This window comes from Microcaecilia unicolor, chromosome 11 (genome assembly GCF_901765095.1).
Source record: "Microcaecilia unicolor chromosome 11, aMicUni1.1, whole genome shotgun sequence".
Taxonomy (NCBI): domain Eukaryota; kingdom Metazoa; phylum Chordata; class Amphibia; order Gymnophiona; family Siphonopidae; genus Microcaecilia; species Microcaecilia unicolor.
The window spans coordinates 73884265-73911820 of NC_044041.1; the positions used below are offsets into that span (position 1 = coordinate 73884265).

The 27556-nt window shown below is 51.3% G+C and overlaps 1 protein-coding gene across 2 annotated transcripts in view; it reads right to left on the bottom strand.

The window, feature by feature from the left end:
* NR2F6 (nuclear receptor subfamily 2 group F member 6) overlaps positions 1-27556 on the bottom strand; it is an 82165-nt gene that overhangs the window by 18705 nt on the left and 35904 nt on the right. For both annotated transcript variants that reach the window (XM_030217580.1, XM_030217581.1), the window contains one exon: positions 23689-24213. In XM_030217580.1, the coding sequence (XP_030073440.1) occupies positions 23689-24213 (525 nt within the window). The remainder of the gene's footprint in view (positions 1-23688; positions 24214-27556) is intronic.

Consider the following 27556-nt stretch of genomic DNA (forward strand, 5'->3'; position numbering starts at 1 on the left):
TCAGGGTCCCCCCTCCCTCCCAGTTCCAGGGTCGTTGTCCCTCCATTCCTCCCTCCCAGTTCCAGCACCCCTCTCCTTCCGAATTTTAGAAGTCATCTTCACTTACCAAGTCGGGGTTACGGCGGTCGTCAGCAGCGGTAAAAGGCGTGCAGGCTCGGCCCTTCTCTCTCTCTCAGCTCTGGTCCCGCCCTCATTTCCTGTTTCCGCAAGGGCGGGACCAGAGCTGAGAGAGAGAGAGAAGGGTCGAGACTGCACGCCTTTTACCGCTGTTGCCGGCCACCATAAACCCGACTTCGTAAGTGAAGATGACTTTTAAAATATGGAGGTAGGGGGCCTGGAACTGGAAGGGAGGGAGGGAGGGAGTAAGGGAGGGAGGGACGACGAAACCCTCATGCGTGTGACGTCGCATTCCGTTGCCTGGCAACTCTGCAGCGTTCCCTTCCAGTGATTGGTCTTTGCTGTTTGTGACGAACATAGAAGTACGTGACGTCAATTCAGGAGATGGATACAGCAGGAGCACGAATGCTTCAAGGCTTCACTTTCACGGAGTCAGCTTCAGAACGTTGGAGGTGCTTTTTATTATATAGGATATTAGTGACCATCACTAGTTGACCCATTTATAAATTAGGCACCCAGAACTAGTCCCTCTAGTATAAAAATCCTCTCACACAAATTATATCTGTTCCAAAGGAGGAGTACAGCCCTATGTGTATTCTATGGGGTTTCTATAAGGTGGGACCTAGTTTTAGGCACAAAACACACGCATAAATGTTGGTATTTTTTCATTTAGGTGCCCAAGAGGCAATGGATGCACATAAGTAACCTCAAAATACCAACTAGCATAAATTACGCATGGTCAGTTGCATGAGATATATTTTCTCAGTGGGTGTGCACATGGGTGGAGTTTGGGCAGAGTGTGAGCAATGCCAATACATGTATGGATTATAGAATGCTATAATTTATGCATATTCTTACTAAATGTAGGTGGAGTCATTTATAACAGCTGTTGGACTGGTGTACGTAGGCAGGCTACCACAACCTTTTGAATGTGCAAGCCACCCAGCTGATTTTACAGTCCATCTAGCTAAATTAAGAGAAAACTTTATAATACTACACAGTATTCCCCCCGCCCAGCTGCTCACTGCTTCATGCTACCCAGCTCACAAAAATTTCTCAGGAAAACATTGTGTACAGTAAGAACTATTTTCCATATATTAAACATGCTTTACATGCAGAAAAAGCGAAGATACTTACCTGTAGCAGGTATTCTCCGAGAACAGCAGGCTGATTGTTCTCACATGTGGGTTGACTTCCGGGTCGACCCAGGAACCGGCATTTTGCAAGCAAAATATAAAAAAAAGGTTTTATCCCTAGCATCCAGGGCTCACTCAAAACAATGAACAGTGGTCAATTGGGTCTCGCAACAGCGAGGACGTAACAAAGATTGACCTGAAACTAAAACAACTAACTGAGAGTATAGTCTGAAACAAAAAGGGCCTAGAGGGGTGGAGTCGGATTCTAAACCCCCAACAGATTCTGCAGCACTGACTGCCCAAACTGACTGTTGGGTCGGGTATCCTGCTGAAGGCACTAGTGAGATGTGAATGTGTGGACTGATGACCACGTTACAGCCTTGCAAATCTCTTCAATGGAGGCTGACTAAATGACCCACCGACGCAATCATGGCTCTAACATTATGAGCCGTGACGTGGCCCTCCAGAGTCAGCAAAGCTTGGGCATAAGTGAAGGAAATGCAATCTGCTAGCCAACTGGAGATTGTGCGTTTCCCGATGGCGACTCCCCTCCGTTGGGACCGAAAGAAACAAACAACTGGGCGGAGTGTCTGAAGGGCTTCATCCGCTCCACGTAAAAGGCCAATGCTCTCTTGCAGTCCAAGGTGTGCAAACTGCTTTCGCCAGGGTGGGCATGAGGACGGGGGAAAAATGTTGGCAAGACAATTGACTGGTTCAGATGGAATTCCGACACCGGCAGGAACTTAGGGCGCGTGCAGAGGACTACTCTGTTGTGATGAAACTTAATATAAGGTGCATCGACTACCAAGGCCTGAAGCTCACTGACCCTACAAGCTGAAGTAACAGCCACCAAGAAAATGACCTTCCAGGTCAAGTACTTCAGATGGCAAGAATTCAGAGGCTCAAAAGGAGCTTTCATCAGCTGGGTGAGAACAATGTTGAGATCCCAAGACACTGGTGGAGGTTTGACAGGGGGCTTTGTCAAAAGCAAACTTCTCATGAATTGAACAACTAATGGCTGTCCAGAGATAGGCTTACCCTCTACATGCCGATGATAAGCACTAATTGCACTGAGGTGAACCCTTACAGAGTTGGTCTTGAGACCAGACTCTGACAAGTGTAGGAGGTATTCAAGCAGGGTCTGTATAGGACAAGAAAGAGGATCTAGGGCCTTGCTGTCACACCAGACGGCAAACCTCCTCCATTTAAAAGAGCAACACTTCTTCATGGAATCTTTCCCGGAAGCAAGACCTGGGAGACACCCTCTGAAAGACCCAAGGAGGCAAATTCTAAGCTGTCAACATCCAGGCCAAAGACTGGAGGGTGGGATGTAGAAGCGACCCCTCGTTCTGGGTGATGAGGGTTGGAAAACACTCCAATCTCCATGGTTCTTCGGAGGACAACTCCAGAAGAAGAAGGAACCAAATCTGGCGCGGCCAGAAGGGAGCAATCAGGATCATGGTTCCGCGGTCTTGCTTGAGTTCCAGCAAAGTGTTCCCTACTAGAGGTATGGGAAGATACGCATACAGAAGGCCTGCTCCCCAATGAAGGAGAAAGGCATCTGATGCTAGTCTGTCATGGGCCTGAAGCCTGGAACAGAACTGAGGGACCTTGTGATTGATCTGAGTGGCAAAAGGATCCACCGAGGGGGTGCCCCACGCTCAGAAGATCTTGCGGGCAACGCCCATATTCAGCAACCACTCGTGAGGTTGCATTACCCTGCTCAGTCTGTCGGCCACACTGTTGCTTACACCTGCCAGATAAGTAGCTTAGAGAAACATGCCGTGACGACATGCCCAAAGCCACATATGAACAGCTTCCTGACACAGAGGGCCAGATCCAGTGCCCCCTGCTTGCTGGTGTAATACATCGCAACCTGATTGTTTGAATCAAGATGATTTGGTTGGACAGCCGATCTCTGAAAGCCTTTAGCGAGTTCCAGATCGCTCGCAATTCCAGGAGGTTGATCTGAAGACCCGTTTCCTGGTAGGACCAGGCTCCTTGACTGTGAAGCCCATCTACATGAGCTCCCCACCCTAGGAGGGATGCATCCATCGTCAGAACTTTTTGTGGCTGAGGAATTTGGAATGGTCGTCCCACGGTTGGATCGGATTGTCCATCATTGAAGAGAATTTCGAAATTCGGTGGAGAGTTGGATCACATCCTCCAGATCCCCCGCAGCTTGATACCACTGGGAAGCTAGGGTCTATTGAGTTAATCTCACGTGTAAACGTGCCATGGGTGTTACATGAACTGTGGAGGCCATATGCCCCAGAAGCCTCAACATCTGCCGAGCCGTGATCTGCTGAGACACTCGAACTATGTACACCAGGGACAGGATGTTGTCTGCCCTTGCCTCGGGGAGATAAGCTCGAGTTGTCTTCATGTCCAGCAGAGCTCCAATGAATTCCAATTTTTGGACTGGGGTGAGATGGGACTTGGAGTAATTTACTGCGAACCCCAGTAGCTCCAGCACCTGAATAGTCATTCAAATGGACTGCAGAGCACCTTCCTCCAAGATGCTCTTCACCAGCCAATCATCAAGATAAGGAAACACATACACTTCCAGTCTGTGTAGCGATGCTGCGACTACCGCAAGGCACATTGTAAACACCCTGGGCGCAGACGCTAGACCAAAAGGCAGTACACGGTACTGAAAGTGTTGTGTTCCCAGCCGAAATCGAAGATACCTCCTGTGAGCTGGAAGTATTGAGATGTGTTTGTAAGCATCCTTTAAGTCCAGAGAGCATAGCCAATTGTTTTCCTGAATCATGGGAAGAAGGATGCCCAAGGAAACCATCCTGAACTTTTCTCGGACTAGGAATTTGTTCAGGGCCCTTAGGTCTAGGATGGGATGCATCCCCCCTGTTTTCTTTTGTACAAGGAAGTACCTGGAATAGAATCCCAGTCCTTCTTCCCCTGATGGAACGGGTTCAACCGCTTGGGCCTTCAGAAGGGCGGAGCGTTCCTCTGCAAGTACCTGCTTGTGCTGGGAGCTGTAAGAATGAGCTCCCAGTGGGCAATTTGGAGATTTGGATTCCAGATTGAGGGTGTATCCTAACCGGACTATTTGAAGAACCCACCAGTTGGAGGTTATGAGAAGCCACCTTTGGTGAAAAAACATTAACCTCCCCACAACCGGCAAGTCGTCCAGTACAGACACTTTTACTGTGGCTATGCTTAACTGGACCCAGTCAAAAGCCAGTCCCTTGCTTTTGCTGGGGAGCAGCAGGGTCCTTAGGCGCACACTGTTGATGAGAACGAGCGCGCTGGGACTGAGCCTGGGTAGGCTGCTAATAAGCCAGAGTATACCTACGCCTAGCATAGGAATAGGGAGCACTCCTCTTCCCTCCAAAATACCTCCTAGTTGAGGAGGTTGTAGCAGAAGACGCCTGGCGGGAGAGAGCATCCATAGTATCATTGTGCTTCTTGTTCTTGATTTGATCAACAAGATCCTCTACTTTTTCACCAAAAAGGTTGTACCCCCCAGCAAGGAACATCAGCCATTCGCTGCTGGACCAAATGATCCAGGTCAGAGACACGAAGCCATGAGAGTATGCGCATTACTGTACCCTAGGCAGCGATTCTGGATGCTACATCAAAAGTGTCGAACGTGCCCCTGGCCAGGAATTTTCGACACGCCTTCTGCTGCCTGACCACCTGGCAAAAAGGCTAGGCCTGCTCCGGAGGGAGCACATCAACCAAGATGGACAGTTGCCTCACCGAGTTCCACATGTGGGCGCTCGTGAAGAGCTGGTATGACTGAATTCCGGTGGCGAGCATAGCAGCCTGATATATCTTCCTCCTAAAAAAAAGTCCAAAGTCCTAGCTTCTCTGCCTGGGGGCGCCGAGGCATAGTCTCTAGTACTCTTGGCTCTTTTGAGGGCGGAGTCCACCACCATGGAATTGTGGGGTAACTGAGATCTCATCAACCCAGATTCACCATGGATCTGATACTGGAATTCAGCTTTCTTTGGGATCACGGGGCAGACAGAGGGAACGACCAGTACCTTATGTAGAGGAGCCATCACAACCTCTCTAAGTGGAGAAGGATAATCCAGGACCTTGAGCATCTGAGCCCTGGGCTCATCCTCAACCTCCATAGGGAAAGGAATAGCCGTAGCCATTTCTCGGACAAAAGATGTAAAGGACAGACTCTCCGGTGGAGATAGTCTCCTTTCTGGTGGAGGGGAAGGTTCAGAGGGAATCCCATAGGACTCCTTCAGAAGAAAAGTACCTAGGATCTTCCTCTGACTCCCACGAACGCTCCTCTTCAGTATCGGATAAGACCTCCCTCAGGGCACTCAGAGACTGAGCCTGCCTCAACGCCGAGGAATGACGTCCTTGATGGCGATGTCGAGAGGCCAACGTCGAAGGGGAGTCGACCTGGGTGGCAGCCGAACCAATGCCACAGGCGGCACCGAGGCCAGGGACCTCACCCAAGGTAAAGGGCCAGACGCCGCTGCAGCAGACAGTAAGGAAGGCGCAAGCACCCCCAACAGCGAAGCAGACTGGCGCAGCAATCCTTCCAGAAGCTCTGGAAGCAAGGCCCAGATGCGCTTGTCGAGAGCCGCCATCGGAGAAAGCTGCGGGGTCGGTGGAGCAACTGGTGGCAGAATCTGCTGAGGTTCGGGAGCAGGTACCGGGCTGCCAGGAGACCGATGCATCGGCACCTCCTGTATAGAGGGGGAACAGTCCTCTTGACTCTGACGCTTCTTGGGTGCAGAGTCCCTCGACGCCCCGGAGCTCCCGGCACCGTGTGTCGAAGGAGAATGATGATGGTGCTTCTTCGCCTTTGCTCGACGCCCATCATCAAGACTCCTCGGTACCAATGAAGAGAACGTGGAATCCTCACGTCTCCTCGGGGCCGGATATGACGAAGGTCGGTCCTGGGGGGCCTGCATAACAGGAGACCTTGAGGCAGGTGGAGACCCACTTGACACCTTCCCTCGACGTCGACTCCGACGACCTCAGTACCGATGTCGAAGAACTGGACCGAGCCCCAAAAGGTTTTTCTCGCTGGGCTTCAAGACACGAGTCCATTTCTTCATATGAAGACACAGACTACAAGTGGCTGGGCTATGGTCGGGCCCAAGGCACTGGATACACCACGAGTATCGGTACCTGAGATGGTCCGGTTGCACAGAGTACAACGTTTGAAGCCACTGGGTGTCTTTGATGACATGGAAGGGAAAACGACTTAGTGAAATCAAACGACGCGATTGTGCCAAAAAGAAGAGGGCACAAAAAGGGGAGAAACTCGACTGCGTCGAAAAAATTAGGGAAAAAAAAAAAAAAAGACTAAAACCAAAAAATAAAGGAAAGAACTTTTTTTAAAAAAAAACAAAACAAGAGGTCACGTGACGCCATGGTGCAGGGCAGACGCTGGTAAGCTCAGCTCTGTGCACACTTATCCCAAAAATCGGCTATATTAACGAGCCCATTGAGGAGAAAGGCATAGAATTGATCCTATAAGCTGGGGGAACGGATCCGCGATCGGAAAGTAAGAGAGAGGAAGCAGAATGGCGACGAAATCAGTCAGAAAGGAGCGAGATAAACTCAAACAGGCTGACAACAAAATGGCCGACCAGCAGGACCTCGGAGAACTGACTGTAGGCTCTGTATGGATGACGGAGATCACAGCCGAGGTCACTGCGGCGGTTGAGGCGGCCTTGGATAAAAAATTATAACAACTTTACGATCGAACGGAAGAAGCTCATGAGCGCATCGATAGTATGAGCTTGGAGCTGGACGAAGGGTTGCAGCGCGTATCGGAGATCGAGGAGGCAGCAGAGGCACAGAAGGAGATCACTGAGAAAATGGAGAGGCGTGTGCAGAACCTGGAGGCCAAACTTGATGAGTTGGAGAATCGCAGTAGGCGAAATAATTTGAGGTTAGTAGGGCTACCAGAGTCGCTGCTGGATAAAGACTTACCTACATTTCTAGAGGGGTGGCTGCCACAGTCCTTACACATAGAGGACAAACTACAACATATCTGTGTGGAGAGGGCCCATAGAGTAGGACCTCCACGCCAACCAGAGGCCAGGCCACGAGTGGTGATATTTAAAATCCTCAATTTCCGACATAAGCAAGCCATATTGGATGCGATCCGTGGCGGAGGCACCCTTACATATCAAAGCAAGAAAATCCTATGCTTTCAGGGTTATTCTCAACAGGTGCAAGCGCTGAGGAAAACATTTACGCCATTATGCACTGACCTGTTCCAGAGGAAGATAAAGTTTGCACTCCTATACCCAGCAAAGCTGCGTATCTCCATTAACAGAGTTACAAAATTTTTTGATAAAGTGGAGGCAGCTAAAGAATATGTACAGCAACAAGGGACTGCGACGGATACGTCATAAAAAAAGAAAGACATCACAGGATCCAGAGGTGGGAGGATTAAACTATTGGATAATGCGAGTCTTTGAGCTGAGAATTTATTATTGAGAACTGGAAAGACAGACCTCAAGATTGTTAAACAAGCGGACAGAGATGATATGGATCGGTAAGATATGTGCTGAGTGACACACCAGCGCGAGCATGGACGCCTGTGGCGGAAAGAGTATATGGGATAATGCAAGCGTCTGAGTTAAAGTTTCGTTTCTGCTCTATACAGTTGGAGATATACATAGAATTCTGATCCAGAAAGTCCATATCATCCTTCGAGGGAAAGTCAGATAAAGTTGATATAGTAGCTGAGATATTTTAGCTGTGCATATATCAACGTGAATTGGAGAGAGAGACCCAAAGAATGAAAGTCTACTGTTTGAGAGACTGGGGGGATGAGATGGATTCTGAGTATGTCTCAGGAGTGATCACGAATCTGATAGTAGACCATATGTAAAGTGTGGGAAAATGTTGATCGTATAGCGGCTGCTATGAATGATCTTTAGCTGGAGTCCAGAGAATGCAAGAGTATACTGGATCATACAAATTTTTGAGTTATAAGTTGGGTTTTATCTAGTTGGTGTTATATACAGACTAATGTACCAGAAATGGGCTTCTGTCTTCCGAGAGGGAGACAGACAGCTAAAGACTAGTATGACTGTAGATTTGTGGTAGATGTGCCTGAATAATTTGTTTGGGATAGGAAGGGGAATGGAGGGGTAAAAGCTATGTTGAATGGGAGAGTGTTGGTGTTATATCGTGACTAGTTTTTGGAATGGGAGGGGTAAGGGGGGGAGGGGAAGGGGAGATGGGAGGGGGGAGGGACAGGGGGGATAGGGAAGGGTAGGCCCTGGGTAGTCGAATCTCAACTGACAACACAGTGTATACAGATGGATTTGAGAGCGCGAATTAATGAGAATTGGTGGGGAAGAACAGCAGGAGTGGCGCTGCTGGGACGCCGGGCCTGCTGGTCACTAGATGTAAAGCGAATGCTACATACCTGTAGAAGGTATTCTCCGAGGACAGCAGGCTGATTGTTCTCACTGATGGGTTGACGTCCTCGGCAGCCCCTCCAATCGGAATCTTCCTAGAAAAGTCCTTTGCTAGTCCTCGCGCACCGCGCATGCGCGGCCGTCTTCCCGCCCGAAACCGGCTCGAGCCGGCCAGTCCAGTATGTAGCAAGACAATACACTTCAAGGGAAGACACAACTCCAAAGGGGAGGCGGGCGGGTTTGTGAGAACAATCAGCCTGCTGTCCTCGGAGAATACCTTCTACAGGTATGTAGCATTCGCTTTCTCCGAGGACAAGCAGGCTGCTTGTTCTCACTGATGGGGTATCCCTAGCCCCCAGGCTCACTCAAAACAACAACCATGGTCAATTGGGCCTCGCAACGGCGAGGACATAACTGAGATTGACCTAAAAAATTTACCAACTAACTGAGAGTGCAGCCTGGAACAGAACAAACAGGGCCCTCGGGGGGTGGAGTTGGATCCTAAAGCCCAAACAGGTTCTGAAGAACTGACTGCCCGAACCGACTGTCGCGTCGGGTATCCTGCTGCAGGCAGTAATGAGATGTGAATGTGTGGACAGATGACCACGTCGCAGCTTTGCAAATTTCCTCCATGGTGGCTGACTTCAAGTGGGCTACCGACGCAGCCATGGCTCTAACATTATGAGCCGTGACATGACCCTCAAGAGCCAGCCCAGCCTGGGCGTAAGTGAAGGAAATGCAATCTGCTAGCCAATTGGATATGGTGCGTTTCCCTACAGCCACTCCCCTCTTGTTGGGATCAAAAGAAACAAACAATTGGGCGGACTGTCTGTGGGGCTGTGTCCGCTCCAGATAGAAGGCCAATGCTCTCTTGCAGTCCAATGTGTGCAGCTGACGTTCAGCAGGGCGGGTATGCGGCCTGGGGAAGAATGTTGGCAAGACAATTGACTGGTTAAGATGGAACTCCGACACCACCTTCGGCAGGAACTTAGGGTGAGTGCGGAGGACTACTCTGTTATGATGAAATTTGGTGTAAGGGGCCTGGGCTACCAGGGCCTGAAGCTCACTGACTCTACGAGCTGAAGTAACTGCCACCAAGAAAATGACCTTCCAGGTCAAGTACTTCAGATGGCAGGAATTCAGTGGCTCAAAAGGAGGTTTCATCAGCTGGGTGAGACGACATTGAGATCCCATGACACTGTAGGAGGCTTGACAGGGGGCTTGACAAAAGCAAGCCTCTCATGAATCGAACGACTAAAGGCTGTCCTGAGATCGGCTTACCTTCCACACGTAATGGTATGCACTAATCGCACTAAGGTGAATCCTTACAGAGTTGGTCTTGAGACCAGACTCAGACAAGTGCAGAAGGTATTCAAGCAGGTTCTGTGCTAGGACAAGAACGAGGATCTAGGGCCTTGCTGTCACACCAGACGACAAACCTCCTCCACTTGAAAAGTAACTCCTCTTAGTGGAATCCTTTCCTGAGAGCAAGCAAGATGCGGGAGACACCCTCATGACAGACCCAACGAAGGCAAAGTCTACGCTCTCAACATCCAGGCCGTGAGAGCCAGAGGACCTGAAGGCTTGGGGTGCAGAAGCGCCCCTTCGTCCTGTGTGAATGAGGGTCGGAAAACACTCCAATCTCCACAGTTCTTCGGAGGACAACTCCAGAAGAAGAGGGAACCAGATCTGACGCGGCCAAAAAGGAGCAATCAGGATCATGGTGCCTCGGTCTTGCTTGAGTTTCAACAAAGTCTTCCCCACCAGAGGAATGGGAGGATAAGCATACAGCAGGCCCTCCCCCCAATCCAGGAGGAAGGCATCCGATGCCAGTCTGCCGGGGGCCTGAAGCCTGGAACAGAACTGAGGGACTTTGTGGTTCACTCGAGATGCGAAGAGATCCACCAAGGGGGTGCCCCACGCTTGGAAGATCTGGCGCACCACTCTGGAGTTGAGCGACCACTCGTGAGGTTGCATAATCCTGCTCAGTCTGTCGGCCAGACTGTTGTTTACGCCTGCCAGATATGTGGCTTGGAGCACCATGCCGAGACGGCGAGCCCAGAGCCACATGCTGACGGCTTCCTGACACAGGGGGCGAGATCCGGTGCCCCCCTGCTTGTTGACATAGTACATGGCAACCTGGTTGTCTGTCTGAATTTGGATAATTTGATGGGATAGCCGATCTCTGAAAGCCTTCAGAGCGTTCCAGATCGCTCGCAACTCCAGGAGATTGATCTGTAGACCGCGTTCCTGGAGGGACCAACTTCCTTGGGTGTGAAGCCCATCGACATGAGCTCCCCATCCCAGGAGAGACGCATCCGTGGTCAGCACTTTTTGTGGCTGAGGAATTTGGAAAGGACGTCCCAGAGTCAAATTGGACCAAATCGCCACCAATGCGGGATTCGAGAAAACTCGTGGACAGGTGGATCACGTCTTCTAGATCCCCAGCGGCCTGATACCACTGGGAGGCTAGGGTCCATTGAGCAGATCTCATGTGAAGACGGGCCATGGGAGTCACATGAACTGTGGAGGCCATGTGGCCCAGCAATCTCAACATCTGCCGAGCTGAGATCTGCTGGGACGCTCGCACCCGCGAGACGAGGGACAACAAGTTGTTGGCTCTCGCCTTTGGGAAGAAAGGCCTGAGCCGTCTGAGAATTCAGCAGAGCTCCTATGAATTCCAGAGATTGGACTGGCTGGAGATGGGACTTTGGGTAATTTATCACAAACCCCAGCAGCTCCAGGAGGTGAATAGTGCACTGCATGGACCGGAGAGCTCCTGCCTCCGAGGTGTTCTTGACCAGCCAATCGTCGAGATATGGGAACATGTGCACTTCCAGCTTGCATAGATACGCCGCAACCACCACGAGACACTTCGTGAACACCCGTGGGGCAGAGGCGAGCCCAAAGGGCAGCACACAATACTGAAAGTGCTGTGTGCCCAGGCGGAATCTGAGATACTGTCTGTGAGCTGGCAGTATCGGGAAGTGAGTGTACGCGTCCTTTAAATCCAGGGAACATAGCCAATCGTTTTTCTGAATCATTGGTAGAAGGGTGCCCAAGGAAAGCATCCTGAACTTCTCTTTGACCAGATATTTGTTCAGGCCTCTCAGGTCTAGGATGGGGCGCATCCCCCCTGTTTTCTTTTCCACAAGGAAGTACCTGGAATAGAATCCCTGCCCTTCCTGCCCGGGTGGCACGGGCTCGACCGCATTGGCGCTGAGAAGGGCGGAGAGTTCCTCTGCAAGTACCTGCTTGTGCTGGGAGCTGAAGGATTGGGCTCCCAGAGGACAATTTGGTGGCGGGGAGGCCAAATTCAGGGCGTATCCGCACCGCACTATTTGGAGAACCCACTGGTCGGAGGTTATTAGAGGCCACCTTTGGTGAAAAAGTTTTAACCTCCCCCCGACTGGCAGATCGTCCGTCACGGACACTTTGATGGCGGCTATGTTCCCATGGATCCAGTCAAAAACTTGTCCCCGGTTTTTGCTGAGGAGGCGCCGGGGGCTGCTTAGGTGCACGCTGTTGACGGGAACGAGCGCGCTGGGACTGTCCCTGTGCCTGAGGAGGCCTTCAGGCCGGCTGGGTGTACCTACGCTTGTTGTAGGCGTAGGGCGCAGCCTGCCTGGCCCGGGAAAAACGTCCACCTGCTGAGGTGGATGCTGAAGGCGCCCGGTGGGAGAGTTTGTCGAGGGCGGTTTCCCGCTGATGTAGTTGGTCCACCAACTGCTCGACCTTCTCACCAAAAATATTATCCCCCCGGCAAGGGACATCGGCCAGTCTCTGCTGGGTGCGGTTGTCCAGGTCAGAGGCACGCAGCCATGAGAGCCTGCGCATCACTATACCTTGGGCCGCAGCATGAGATGCCACATCACAGGTGTCATATATACCCCTGGACAGGAACTTTCTGCACGCCTTCAGCTGCCTGACCACCTCCTGAAAAGGCCTGGACTGCTCCGGGGGGAGCTTGTCGACCAGGTCCGCCAGTTGCTTCACATTATTCCACATGTGTATGCTCGTGTAGAGCTGGTATGACTGGATGCGGGTCACGAGCATTGAAGATTGGTAGGCCTTCCTCCCAAACGAGTCCAGAGTGCGAGACTCCCGCCCCTGGGGGCGCCGAGGCGGTATCCCTCGAACTCCGTGCCCTCTTGAGAGCAGAGTCCACGACCGCCGAGTCATGAGGCAATTGAGGCCGCATTAACTCTGGGTCTGAGTGGATCCTGTATTGGGACTCCGCTTTCTTGGGGATGGTGGGATTAGATAAAGGTCTCAACCAGTTCCGAAGCAGTGTCTCTTTGAGGACATTGTGCAATGGTACCGTGGAGGACTCTCTAGGTGGTGATGGATAGTCGAGGACCTCGAGCATCTCAGCCCTCGGCTCATCCACAGAGACCACGGGGAAGGGAATGCAAATCGACATGTCCCTGACGAAGGAAACAAAGGAGAGGCTCTCAGGTGGTGAGAGCTTTCTCTCTGGTGAAGGAGTGGGGTCGGAGGGAAGGCCCACAGACTCCTCTGAGGAGAAATATCTGGGGTCCTCCTCCTCCCCCCATGAGGCCTCTTCCTCGGTGTCGGACATGAGCTCCTGTAGCTCAGACCTCAACCGGGCCCGGCTCGACTTCGAGGCACCGAGTCCTCGGTGGCGGCGACGAGCGGTGGACTCCCGCGCCGGCGGGGATGAAGCTCCCTCCATCGACGTCGATGGGGACTCCACCTGCGTGGCGGTCGAGACCGGCGCCGCAAGCGGCGTCGGCGTCGAAGGCCTCGGCACCGGGCTAGAGCACGCCGGCGCCTCCATCAACGGCGCCGAGGGGAGGCACTCGTCCAGGCCCGCTGTCGAGAAAGGCGAGGGGGCCGATAGAGGTGTCGGTGCCAGAAGCTGTTCTGGTTCAGGAGACGGCACCGAAGTGCTGGCGCCCTGACGTAACGATACCTCTACCACAGAGGGGGACCACTCCTCCCGGCGCTGCCGCTTCCTTGGCGTCGAATCGTCTCTGGAGCCGGGAGCCACATGCGCCGTAGGCGACCGATGACGGTGCTTTTTTGTCTTTTTCCGGTGCCCGTCATCGGCGCTCGGCGGTACTAAAGATGAGGAGGTAGATCCCCCTCGGCCTCGAGGCATCGGGTCCGACAGGGTTCGGTCCTGAGGGCCCTGGGTAGAGGGAGTGACCGGGGCCGATTGCCCACGCGGCCGCTCACCCCTGCCGTCTCCGGAAGACCGGCGGGCTGACGGGACCTGTGCTCCTGGGGTCGGTGCCGTCGGTGCCGATTTCGTGGACATCGGTACCGGTACCGAAGATCCGGCCGTCGATACCGATGCCGTCGAAGTAGACGCCGAGGGGCAGGCGCAAATTCCAAAAAGACGGTCCCGTAGAACTTGCCTCGCCACCTGTGTCCGTTTCCGTAAACCAAGACACAAGGTGCACGTCTTGGTATCGTGCTCCGGCCCGAGGCACTGGAGGCACCAAGCTTGAGTGTCGGTCTGCGAGATATGCCGGCCGCACCGACCACAAAGCGAATGCTACATACCTGTAGAAGGTATTCTCCGAGGACAGCAGGCTGATTGTTCTCACTGATGGGTGAAGTCCACGGCAGCCCCTCCAATCGGAATCTTCACTAGCAAAAGCCTTTGCTAGCCCTCGCGCACCGCGCATGCGCGGCCGTCTTCCCGCCCGAAACCGGCTTGAGCCGGCCAGTCTCATATAAAGTAAGACAAAGAGAAGGGAAGACACAACTCCAAAGGGGAGGCGGGCGGGTTTGTGAGAACAATCAGCCTGCTGTCCTCGGAGAATACCTTCTACAGGTATGCAGCATTCGCTTTCTCCGAGGACAAGCAGGCTGCTTGTTCTCACTGATGGGGTATCCCTAGCCCCCAGGCTCACTCAAAACAACAACCAAGGTCAATTGGGCCTCGCAACGGCGAGGATATAACTGAGATTGACCTAAAAAATTTACCAACTAACTGAGAGTGCAGCCTGGAACAGAACAAACAGGGCCCTCGGGGGGTGGAGTTGGATCCTAAAGCCCAAACAGGTTCTGAAGAACTGACTGCCCGAACCGACTGTCACGTCGGGTATCCTGCTGCAGGCAGTAATGAGATGTGAATGTGTGGACAGATGACCACGTCGTAGCTTTGCAAATTTCTTCAATAGAGGCTGACTTCAAGTGGGCTACCGACGCTGCCATGGCTCTAACATTATGAGCCGTGACATGACCCTCAAGAGCCAGCCCAGCCTGGGCGTAAGTGAAGGAAATGCAATCTGCTAGCCAATTGGATATGGTGCGTTTCCCCACAGCCACTCCCCTCCTATTGGGATCAAAAGAAACAAACAATTGGGCGGACTGTCTGTTGGGCTGTGTCCGCTCCAGGTAGAAGGCCAATGCTCTCTTGCAGTCCAATGTGTGCAGCTGACGTTCAGCAGGGCAGGAATGAGGACGGGGAAAGAATGTTGGCAAGACAATTGACTGGTTCAGATGGAACTCCGACACAACCTTTGGCAAGAACTTAGGGTGAGTGCGGAGGACTACTCTGTTATGATGAAATTTGGTGTAAGGGGCCTGGGCTACCAGGGCCTGAAGCTCACTGACTCTACGAGCTGAAGTAACTGCCACCAAGAAAATGACCTTCCAGGTCAAGTACTTCAGATGGCAGAAATCCAGTGGCTCAAAAGGAGGTTTCATCAGCTGGGTGAGAACGACATTGAGATCCCATGACACTGTAGGAGGCTTGACAGGGGGCTTTGACAAAAGCAAACCTCTCATGAAGCGAACAACTAAAGGCTGTCCTGAGATCGGCTTACCTTCCACACGGTAATGGTATGCACTGATTGCACTAAGGTGAACCCTTACAGAGTTGGTCTTGAGACCAGACTCAGACAAGTGCAGAAGGTATTCAAGCAGGGTCTGTGTAGGACAAGAGCGAGGATCTAGGGCCTTGCTGTCACACCAGACGGCAAACCTCCTCCACAGAAAGAAGTAACTCCTCTTGGTGGAATCTTTCCTGGAAGCAAGCAAGATACGGGAGACACCCTCTGACAGACCCAAAGAGGCAAAGTCTACGCTCTCAACATCCAGGCCGTGAGAGCCAGGGACCGGAGGCCGGGATGCAGAAGCGCCCCTTCGTCCTGTGTGATGAGGGTCGGAAAACACTCCAATCTCCACGGTTCTTCGGAGGACAACTCCAGAAGAAGAGGGAACCAGATCTGACGCGGCCAAAAAGGAGCAATCAGAATCATGGTGCCTCGGTCTTGCTTGAGTTTCAACAAAGTCTTCCCCCACCAGAGGTATGGGAGGATAAGCATACAGCAGACCCTCCCCCCAATCCAGGAGGAAGGCATCCGATGCCAGTCTGCCGTGGGCCTGAAGCCTGGAACAGAACTGAGGGACTTTGTGGTTGGCTCGAGATGCGAAGAGATCCACCAAGGGGGTGCCCCATGCTTGGAAGATCTGGCGCACCACTCGGGAGTTGAGCGACCACTCGTGAGGTTGCATAATCCTGCTCAGTCTGTCGGCCAGACTGTTGTTTACGCCTGCCAGATATGTGGCTTAGAGCACCATGCCGTGACGGCGAGCCCAGAGCCACATGCTGACGGCTTCCTGACACAGGGGGCGAGAACCGGTGCCCCCCTGCTTGTTGACGTAATACATGGCAACCTGGTTGTCTGTCTGAATTTGGATAATTTGTTGGACAGCCGATCTCTGAAAGCCTTCAGAGCGTTCCAGATCGCTCGTAACTCCAGAAGATTGATCTGCAGATCTCATTCCTGGAGGGACCAGCTTCCTTGGGTGTGAAGCCCATCGACATGAGCTCCCCATCCCAGGAGAGACGCATCCGTGGTCAGCACTTTTTGTGGCTGGGGAATTTGGAAAGGACGTCCCAGAGTCAAATTGGACCAAATCGTCCACCAATACAGGGATTCGAGAAAACTCGTGGACAGGTGGATCACGTCTTCTAGATCCCCAGCAGCCTGAAACCACTGGGAAGCTAGGGTCCATTGAGCAGATCTCATGTGAAGGCGGGCCATGGGAGTCACATGAACTGTGGAGGCCATGTGGCCTAGCAATCTCAACATCTGCCGAGCTGTGATCTGCTGGGACGCTCGCACCCGCGAGACGAGGGACAACAAGTTGTTGGCTCTCGCCTCTGGGAGATAGGCGCGAGCCGTCCGAGAATCCAGCAGAGCTCCTATGAATTCGAGTCTCTGCACTGGGAGAAGATGGGACTTTGGATAATTTATCACAAACCCCAGTAGCTCCAGGAGGCGAATAGTCATCTGCATGGACTGCAGGGCTCCTGCCTCGGATGTGTTCTTCACCAGCCAATCGTCGAGATATGGGAACACGTGCACCCCCAGCCTGCGAAGTGCCGCTGCTACTACAGCCAAGCACTTTGTGAACACCCTGGGCGCAGAGGCGAGCCCAAAGGGTAGCACACAGTACTGGAAGTGACGTGTGCCCAACTGAAATCGCAGATACTGTCTGTGAGCTGGCAGTATCGGGATGTGTGTGTAGGCATCCTTCAAGTCCAGAGAGCATAGCCAATCGTTTTCCTGAATCATGGGAAAGCATCCTGAACTTTTCTTTGACCAGATATTTGTTCAGGGCCCTTAGGTCTAGGATGGGACGCATCCCCCCTGTTTTCTTTTCCACAAGGAAGTACCTGGAATAGAATCCCAGCCCTTCTTGCCCGGATGGCACGGGCTGGACCGCATTGGCGCTGAGAAGGGCGGAGAGTTCCTCTGCAAGTACCTGCTTGTGCTGGAAGCTGTAAGACTGAGCTCCCGGTGGACAATTTGGAGGTTTTGAGGCCAAATTGAGGGTGTATCCTTGCCGGACTATTTGGAGAACCCACTGATCGGAGGTTATGAGAGGCCACCTTTGGTGAAAAGCTTTCAACCTCCCTCCGACTGGCAGGTCGCCCGGCACTGACACTTGGATGTCGGCTATGCTCTGCTGGAGCCAGTCAAAAGCTCGTCCCTTGCTTTTGCTGGGGAGCCGAGGGGCCTTGCTGAGGCGCACGCTGCTGACGAGAGCGAGCGCGCTGGGGCTTAGCCTGGGCCGCAGGCTGTCGAGAAGGAGGATTGTACCTACGCTTGCCAGAAGAGTAGGGAACAGTCTTCCTTCCCCCAAAAAATCTTCTACCTGTGGAGGTAGAGGCTGAAGGCTGCCGGCGGGAGAACTTGTCGAATGCGGTGTCCCGCTGGTGGAGCTGCTCTACCACCTGTTCGACTTTCTCTCCAAAAATATTATCCGCACGGCAAGGCGAGTCCGCAATCCGCTGCTGGATTCTATTCTCCAGGTCGGAGGCACGCAGCCATGAGAGCCTGCGCATCACCACACCTTGAGCAGCGGCCCTGGACGCAACATCCAAGGTGTCATACACCTCTCTGGCCAGGAATTTTCTGCACGCCTTCAGCTGCCTGACCACCTCCTGAAAAGGCTTGGCTTGCTCAGGGGGGAGCGCATCAACCAAGCCCGCCAACTGCCGCACATTGTTCCGCATGTGTATGCTCGTGTAGAGCTGGTAGGACTGAATTTTGGCCACGAGCATAGAAGAATGGTAGGCCTTCCTCCCAAAGGAGTCCAAGGTTCTAGAGTCCTTGCCCGGGGGCGCCGAAGCATGCTCCCTAGAACTCTTGGCCTTCTTTAGGGCCAAATCCACAACTCCAGAGTCGTGAGGCAACTGAGTGCGCATCAGCTCTGGGTCCCCATGGATCCGGTACTGGGACTCGATCTTCTTGGGAATGGGGGGATTAGTTAAAGGCTTGGTCCAGTTCGCCAGCAATGTCTTTTTTAGGACATGGTGCATGGGTACAGTGGACGCTTCCTTAGGTGGAGAAGGATAGTCCAGGAGCTCAAACATTTCAGCCCTGGACTCGTCCTCCACAACCACCGGGAAGGGGATGGCTGTAGACATCTCCCGGACAAAGGAAGCGAAAGACAGGCTCTCGGGAGGAGAAAGCTGTCTCTCAGGAGAGGGAGTGGGATCGGAAGGAAGACCCTCAGACTCCTCGTCAGAGAAATATCTGGGGTCTTCTTCCTCTTCCCACGAGGCCTCACCCTCGGTGTCAGACACAAGTTCACGGACCTGTGTCTGCAACCTCGCCCGACTCGACTCTGTGGTACCACGTCCATGATGGGGGCGTCGAGAGGTAGACTCCCTCGCCCGCATCGGCGAAGCTCCCTCCGCCGACGTAGTCGGGGAGCCTTCCTGGGAGGCGACGGCAGCCGGTACCGCACGCGGTACCGACGCCGGAGACCTCACCTCGGGCGATGGGCCAGCCGGCGCCACGCTCGACGGTACCGGTGGCGCAAGCACCGCCAGTACCGGAGGGTTAGGGCGCAACAGCTCTCCCAGAATCTCTGGTAGAACGGCCCGGAGGCTCTCGTTCAGAGCGGCTGCAGAGAAAGGCATGGAGGTCGATGCAGGCGTCGACGTCAGAACCTGTTCCGGGCGTGGAGGCTGTTCCGGGCTGTCCAGAGTGGAGCGCATCGACACCTCCTGAACAGAGGGTGAGCGGTCCTCTCGGTGCCGATGCCTGCTGGGTGCCGACTCCCTCGGCGACCCAGAGCTCTCGGTGCCGACACGGGAAGGGGACCGATGACGATGCTTCTTCGCCTTCTTGGAACGAAGCATGTCACCAGAGCTTCCCGGCACCGACGAGGAGGACGTAGAATCCATCCGTCGCTTCCTCGGGGCCGAGACCGAAGAAGGTCGGTCTCGGGGGGGCTGTACCGCAGGAGCCCTCAGGGTAGGGGGAGACCCACCCGAAGGCTCACCGCCACCAGCAGGGGAATGGACAGCCCTCACCTGCACTCCAGACGAAGCACCACCGTCCGACGACATCAGCAGACGAGGTCCCGGTACCACCGACGTCGATACAGTCGTCCGATGTCTCAGCGCCGATGCAGAGGGCCGATGCCTCGATGCACTCGATGCACTGGCAGCCGAGGATGAAGGTCTGGACGCTGAAGACGTCGATGCACTCGATACCCCCGGTGCCGATGCCGACAAAGAGCCCGAGAACAAAATGTTCCACTGGGCTAACCTCGCTACCTGAGTCCGCTTTTGTAAAAGGGAACACAGACTACAGGCCTGAGGGCGGTGCCCAGCCCCCAGACACTGAAGACACGACGCGTGCCTGTCAGTGAGCGAGATTACCCGGGCGCACTGGGTGCACTTCTTGAAGCCGCTGGAAGGCTTCGATGTCATGGGCGGAAAAATCACGCCGGCGAGATCAAAAGTCAAAATGGCGAAATTTGGCACCAGAAAAATAGGGAGAAGGAAATTTCGACCGGGACCTAATTAAGGCCTACCCCGACGACGAAAGAAAACTTATCGGGGCGAAAAAACTCGAAGTACAGGAAGGGAAAGACCAAAAGAGGTCTATCCGAAGCAATTTTCAAAGTTTCTCACAGAAACGAGTCGAAACCGACGCGCGAGGTCGACTTTTCGGGGCAAGAACGGCAAAACACAACCGTACCGAGCGCGGAGAAAAGAAGACTGGCCGGCTCAAGCCGGTTTCGGGCGAGAAGACGGCCGCGCATGCGCGGTGCGCATCGGCGCGCGAGGGCTAGCAAAGGCTTTTGCTAGTGAAGATTCCGATTGGAGGGGCTGCCGTGGACGTCACCCATCAGTGAGAACAAGCAGCCTGCTTGTCCTCGGAGAATTCTTAAATCCACTCGGGACCTTCGAGGACATCGACGGAAAAATCACATCGGCGAAGTCAAAGTCGTCGATGGTGGCGGTAAAATTCACACCTCGAAAAATAAATCGACCGCGCGGCCACAAGGCCGCAACGAGACGCCCCCGCTAAAAAGACGAGGGAAAACAAAGTTCTTCTCGTTCGTTTTTTTTTTTTTTTTAAACAAAAATAAAACAGAGAAGCGACGAAGAAAACACAACGAAGAAAAATCTCGCAGCAAAAGCGCGATCCGGTTTCTGGGGCTGACAGAGAGAGAGACGAACGCGGCTCTCTCCAGCGCGGAAAAGAAAAGACTGAGCGGGAACGGTCGCGCACGGGCGGGAAGACGGCCGCGCATGCACGGTGGGCGTACCCTGCGTGCGGGACCGCCCGCAAAGTTTTGTTCCGGTTGGTGGGGGCTGCCGTGGACGTCAACCCCAGTCGTGAGAACAAGCAGCCTGCTTGTCCTCGGAGAAAGGAGAATCCCTTGCTAATACTTTCAATCCCCACCAGTACTGGCCTTCCGACAACCACCCAATTTAAAACACAAGCTAATCAGAAGTAAACTTCCTTCACAGACTGAAAAGGAACAGAAGGGCACACTTCCCTGTAATTTATCCAGTTGCAAACTATGCCAAAATATTTCACAGGACCCCAAAGTCATCCACAAAGGAAAGATATTCAACATAAAGGGATCTTTCACTTGCTCATCTTCCAATGTGGTATATATCATTCAGTGTAAAAAATGTAATGAAGGATGCTATATTGGAGAAACAGGCCAGATGCTTAAGACAAGATTCAATTTACATAGACATCATATGAACAATACTGGTGCCAGCAGGGTTCCCACGCCTGTTGGTCAACATTTTACAGGACCAGGACACTGTACCAGTGACTTCACAGTGAGAATCCTCAAAGGTAACTTTAAAACCATACAAGAACTTAAGACCTTTGAAGTCAGAATGATTGAATATTTTAACACCCAACAGAAAGGACTTAACAAGGATCTGGGGTTCCTAGCCCATTATAAACCATAAAGCTGTATGTCTCTGTTGATCACCCTCCCCTCACCTATCCACACCCACCCTGTTAGAATATCAATGATATGCTTTGATGTCCCCATGCATACTTCCTACCCACCCCCCTCCTCCCACCCTGTCAGACTGTCATAGTAATGCTTGAATGTTTTCACTTATATACACTGTCAGCTAGCACATTTGCTTATTTCCGATCTGAGGAAGAAGGGCAACCTTCGAAAGCTAATCAAGAAATGTATTAAGTTATGTCCAATAAAAAAGGTATCATCTTAAAGATCTTAAGAAACTCAGTAGAATGGTGTCCCGGTTTTGCTGGGGAGGAAAGAAGGCCAAAGTTAAGTTGGAATATCTGTATGGGAGAAGAGTAGAGGGAGGCCTTGGATTGCCTGACATCAAACAATATAATTGGGCCTGTTTGTCGAGACATCTAGCGGATTGGACATTAAAGAAACTGAAGAGTATACAGCATGGAGCTATGAGAGAGAATTGTTCAGGCCGTATCATCCATATTATATGTTACACGCTAAGAGTGAAGTGCTCCCTAAGGGATGGAGTCAGCATATATTATTACAACCTATGAGACTTACATGGCAGTATATATTAAAACGTTTGAATAAGAACCCACATAGTACAGATATACTCCCACTAGCGGGGAATGCAGAATTTGGACAAGGGGGGAACCAAAAGAGGATAATTAGCTGGGCACAGGAAGGAGTAGTGTTGGTGGCAGATGTGATACAGGAATCGGGGGAGATTATTACTCGGGAGGACTTAGTGGATATGGTGGGAACAGAGCATGTGAGTTGGTATGACTATTTCCAGCTACATAGTTATATAATGCGCTTGCATAGAAGCAGGTATGATAGAGGAATATATGCCTTAATGTCGAACTTATTCTTGCCTCAGGGCAGAGAACAGACTTCGGTGTCTGTACTATATAAACAGCTGGGTATGATATCTGCGCAGCGAGAATATGGAGAGGTGGCTCCGAGGTGGTCTACGGATATGAGGGTGGAGGTCAGTAGTGGTGACATTGCCCAGTTTCTGAAGGAGATTACATGTAAGGTGACCAGTGCTCGACATCGGGAGATACAATTTAGAATAATCTTGAGAGGCTATTTCTCCCCCATACAGGCATATTATACGGGCAGTATACAAGAACCAAAGTGTATAAAGTGTAATTTCCATAGAGCTTCCTTATATCATATGCTATGGGAATGTCCTGAAATTAGGAAGTTTTGGAGTAAAATTATAGGTTTTTGTGAGACACTGATACATAAAAAGATAAATTTGCGCCCTCGGAACATAGTGTTAGGACTAGGGGGGAGCGGGAGGGATTTGAGACATAAGGAGAGATTGTTCATCTATAAGGCTATTCTGATTGGGAAACAAAGTATATTACAATACTGGACCCAGAAGGTGGGATCCTCAAATTGGCTATGGAGAAACATGTTGCATTCCTTGGCAATGATGGAGGCATATAGTGTGCACAGCAGTCCTAGAAGTAGACAACACTTTTGGGAGATTTGGGAACCATACGTGCAGGCGCTCTCAAGTAGAGCTCGTAGCTTATTGGTTAATTCACTCACTCGATAGATTGGTGCTGGTTGAGGGGTGGTAGGCTCAATGAATTCACCTGTATGAGAGGGCAGGGAGGGATAGAAGGGGGGAAGTGGGGATTCAAAGTACTATAATGAAAGAAGCTGAATAAATGAGGGAGGGAGGAATTGGGGGGGAGGTTGAGAAGGGGGAAGGGGGGGAATAAAGGTCATTATGATCTGTATTCAATGGTTGCTAGCATTTTCAATGTTTAGGAGTATCTGCAATGAGAATGTAACTATGTTCTATAATGTTTGTGTGATATTTAATAAAAAATGATTAAACATAAAAAAACAAAACAAAGGAGACGCGAAAAAACAAAGACTCTTGGTCCCGGGCCAAAGCGAGGAGCACAGGAGAAATCTGTGGCACCTCACCGCGGAAAAAAAGAAATAGATGCATGACGGGTGGGTAATCAGTCCGCGCATGTGCGATCCACACGCGCCAGAAGACTCTGGCAAAACTTTTTTTTATATTTTGCTTGCAAAATACCGGTTCCTGGGCCGACTCGGACGTCGACCCACATGTGAGAACAAGCAGCCTTTTCTTTCTAAAGGCTTTCCAACTCAAATGGTACCAAAATATGGTTAAAATAGCAGAATATTCAAGATCATTTTTTTTTCAATCACCACTAGTCTGCACAGTTTTTTTGCACAATCGAATGTGCCATTAATACAGCCTTACTCAACACTAAAGATGTATAGAATTTCACAACTTTACAATCTGAACCAACCTGGTGTGAAAAGAGCTATGGCTTTTAAGCAGCTGTACTCAGCAGAATCCACTTGCAATCTGTTCAGTTTTTCCACCTGATCCTGAAAGATTCGGATCTGGTCCATGAAGGAGACCACCCGTTCAGCAGACATAGGGGAAGCATGGAACCCTGCAGCAGCAAGCAGGGGTGCCATGTGAAGCGGAAGAGCCGACTGTGCTGCATTCAAAACAAACAATTCACTCCAGCTCAGGCGTAGCAATGCTACCTGGTCCGAAACTGCCAGTTCAGGAAAGAAAGGGATATTCCTAGCCCATTCCACTGTGCTGAAGAGAAGCCGGGCTGCCAGCTCACATATGTTGTCGATGCCCATGACTGTGCTCTGCTGGGCATATTGAGCACCAAAGCGAGCTGTAGGATAAGGTTCTGCCCGCAGAAGTTGGGAGATAAGTTCTGAAACTGGTTGTCCATTGAAGTAATCCCCACTGGGTATGGCACTGGGACTAGTGCTGGCATGAGAGGGAGGAATCCTTCCCCTCTGGACAGCTTGGAAACAAAATAAATAAATAAAGCTGCATTACAATTGTGTATTTTTATCAACTGAAAAAGAAAATTATGCGCATCAAGTATGGATAAGAACAGATGAACCTTAGATGCAAGGATTGGTACAAAGTCCTAAATAAGGTAGGCTCTATGGCACTGAGGCAGGAGTGGACTAACTAGAAAGGCTTTACAGTCGTTATCTACTGTCATTTTCTCAATTTCAACTTAATATTTCTTCATCAAAACTCTATTAACAGGCTAACAATGCAATCAGTGAGTGGCAGCTTATTGCTGAACCACAGCTCTATCACACAATGCTTTTATTTATGCTGGTGTGAGAAAGCAAAATTACTCTCTTGTAGCAGGCGTTCTCAGAGGACAGCAGGACATGATACCATGAATAGGTGATGTCACTGGATGGAGCCCTGGGCATGGACGTTTCCCAGCATTCTATAGTTTTTAGAAAATTTTGGCAGACCCAACAGCACATTCACACTTACCTTCCTGCATGCCTCAGCCACGTGGGACCAGGCAGTTGAATACAAAAGCTTAGAGAATACAATTCCTAAGAGAGTGGGAATGTGTCCCCTTCTGTCATCAGAGAATGCCTGCTACACTTGACTTTGCTTTCTGTGAGGACAAGCAGGATTACATGTTACCACAAATGGGAATCCCTAGCTACCAGGCTCACCGAAAACAACAAAGGACAATAGGGGCTTGCAAAAGGCAAGGCCAACCAGAAACCAATCCTGCTTTAGGCAGTAGTGAGATGTGACTGTGTGGACTGAAGACCACATTACAGTTTTGCTAATGATCTCAATGGATGCTGATCTCAAGTGGGCTACCAACGCAGCCATTGTGAGCTATGACATGTATTACAGGGAAACCATTTGCCCCACCAGTCAAATAATGGTAAATGAGGATTTTTCTGCAGTATTTCAACTGGGCAGGGGAGTGAGACAAGGGTGTCCTATGTCCCCGCTGCTCTTTGCCTGTCTATTAAACCTTTAACAAAAAGCATAAGGCAGACTTAGTTCATGTATATGACAGGGCAGAAGAACACAAACAACTGCTATACGCTGATGGCACTCAAATTGTTTGTCAAGGATCCACAACACTCCCTGTTTCCATTGCTCAAGAAGCTAGACAGCAAAGATACTTACCTGTAGAAGGTATTTTCTGAGGACAGCATGCTATTCATTCTCACATGCGGGTGATGTCATCTACATCACCCAGTGCAGAGCATTAAAAAAGCTAATATTGCTTTAACAGCGCGCGCAGCATCACCACTGAGTATGAGTGAGTGCCCACTAAGTATGTGTGAGTGCCTTCCCACCTGCCACGAGAGCACAGATCCAGCAATACAATACTATAGCTTGGAATCAACTCCAAAAGGAGGAGGGAGGGTATTTGAAAATGAATGGCCTACTGTCATTGGGGAAACCTTCCACAGGTAAGTATCTTTGCTTTCTCTGAGGACAAACAGGCCATAATCTAACATGAGGGAATCCCCAGCTACCAGGCTCATCAAAAAGAACCATTGGTCAATTGGACCTTGCAATGATGAGGTCAAAAAACTAATTAACCTGAAACTATACAAAAATATGTGATAGTGCAGTCTGGAACACAACAAAATGGGTCAAAGGGGGTGGAGTTAGATTCAAGACCCCAAAGAAATTCTGCAGCACTATTTGTCCAAAAGGACTATCGCATCGGGTATCCTATTCAAGGCAGTAATGAGATGTGAATGTGTTGATTGAAGACCATGTTGCACCCTTGCATATGATAAATGGATAGGAGACCTTTGGAAAGAGAATTAAAAGACAACAAACAGTAACCAAAGACTGGAGTCAACATAATTAGAAAAATTAAATGGCCAAAGACAGAAAAAGAATTTTATTTTTAATTTAGGATGAAGTAATGTGGTAGCTGTGTTAGCCTATTTTAAGAAGGTTAATAAAAAGAAAAACAATGGAAAATAAGATACAGAGACCGAATGAATTTCAGTTTCGTTATCGAAACTGGCCCCAAATCTATGTTCCTTCCTCCCCACCCCACCCCCGCCACGATCGCTCTTCTGCCACCATTCCCCACCCCAATCCCACCTGAAGGCCCTCCCCGGGCCTACAGTAGAAAGCCTCTCTAAGGGCCTCTTTGGGGACAGGAACAAACCCTACTCATTCCTGCTCCATGCCGCTGCTCCATCACAATGGCTGCCAAGACTACCACGGAGGTCTCAGTAGCAGCATGGGGCAGGAACGAGTGGGGTTTGTTCTGCCCACAAAGAGGCCTCTAGACCAGCGTTTCACAAGTCTGGTCCTGGAGTACCCACTGCTAGTCAGGTTTTCAGGATATGCACAATGAATATGGATGAAAGATTTGCATATAATGGAGGCAGTGTATGCAAATCAAGTTCACGCATATTCATTGTGGATATCCTGAAAATCTGACTGGCAAGGGATACTCCAGGACTGGACTTGGGAAACACTGCTCTAGACCACTGGGGCTTCCTAAGGTAGGCCCAGGGAAGGCCTATGGGTGGTAGGGCAGAATGGGGCTTTTCTAGTTGGGTGTGGGGGAGGAAGTAGGGGGGACAGTTTCGGTTTCAGTTTATGCCAAAACTGAGCAACTAATTTCAGTCTCCCAAAGAAAGCCCCTTGTCCCCCCCCTTCGTGCATCATCCAACCCCCCCACCGTGGCACATCACCAAGCCCCTCCCCCCTCATCAACCCCCTCGCCACCCGCAACCGCTAATACAAACTGTGTCCGGCGGCTGCTGCTTCTGCTATTCAGCAGCAGCAGCCCGTACATAAAGAAAACCAAAAAAAAAAAAATCCTCCTAAAACGCACCTCCGTTGAGAAGCATCTCACATTGGCTGAAGTCTCAGCATGCGCTCCTCCTCTCCCCTCTGACGTCTCGGCGTTTCTCCGGGGTCTTCCGGCAGGGGCACTGACGTTGAGGGGAGAGGAGGAGCGGCTGCAGAGATGTCAGCCAATGTGAGATGGTTCTCCACAGAGGTGCGTTTTAGGAGGTTGTTTTTTTGTTTGTTTGTTTTCTTTATGTACGGGCTGCTGCTGCTGAATAGAAGCAGCAGCAGCCACCGGACAGAGTTTGTATTAGCGGTCGCGGGTGGTGAGGCGGTCGATGTGGGGAGGAGGGGCTTGGTGAGGCAGCGGGGGAGGGGTTGGGTGATGCGGCGAGGAGGGAAGGGGGTAGGGGCTTTCTGATGCCCCATTGAACGGGTTGTTGTGGCGATGCGGCGGGGGGGCACTTAGAGGTGCACCGTCGAGGCTGTGTGTGTGTGTGTGTGTGTTTTTGTATGTGTGTTTGTGTGTTTCTCTGTGT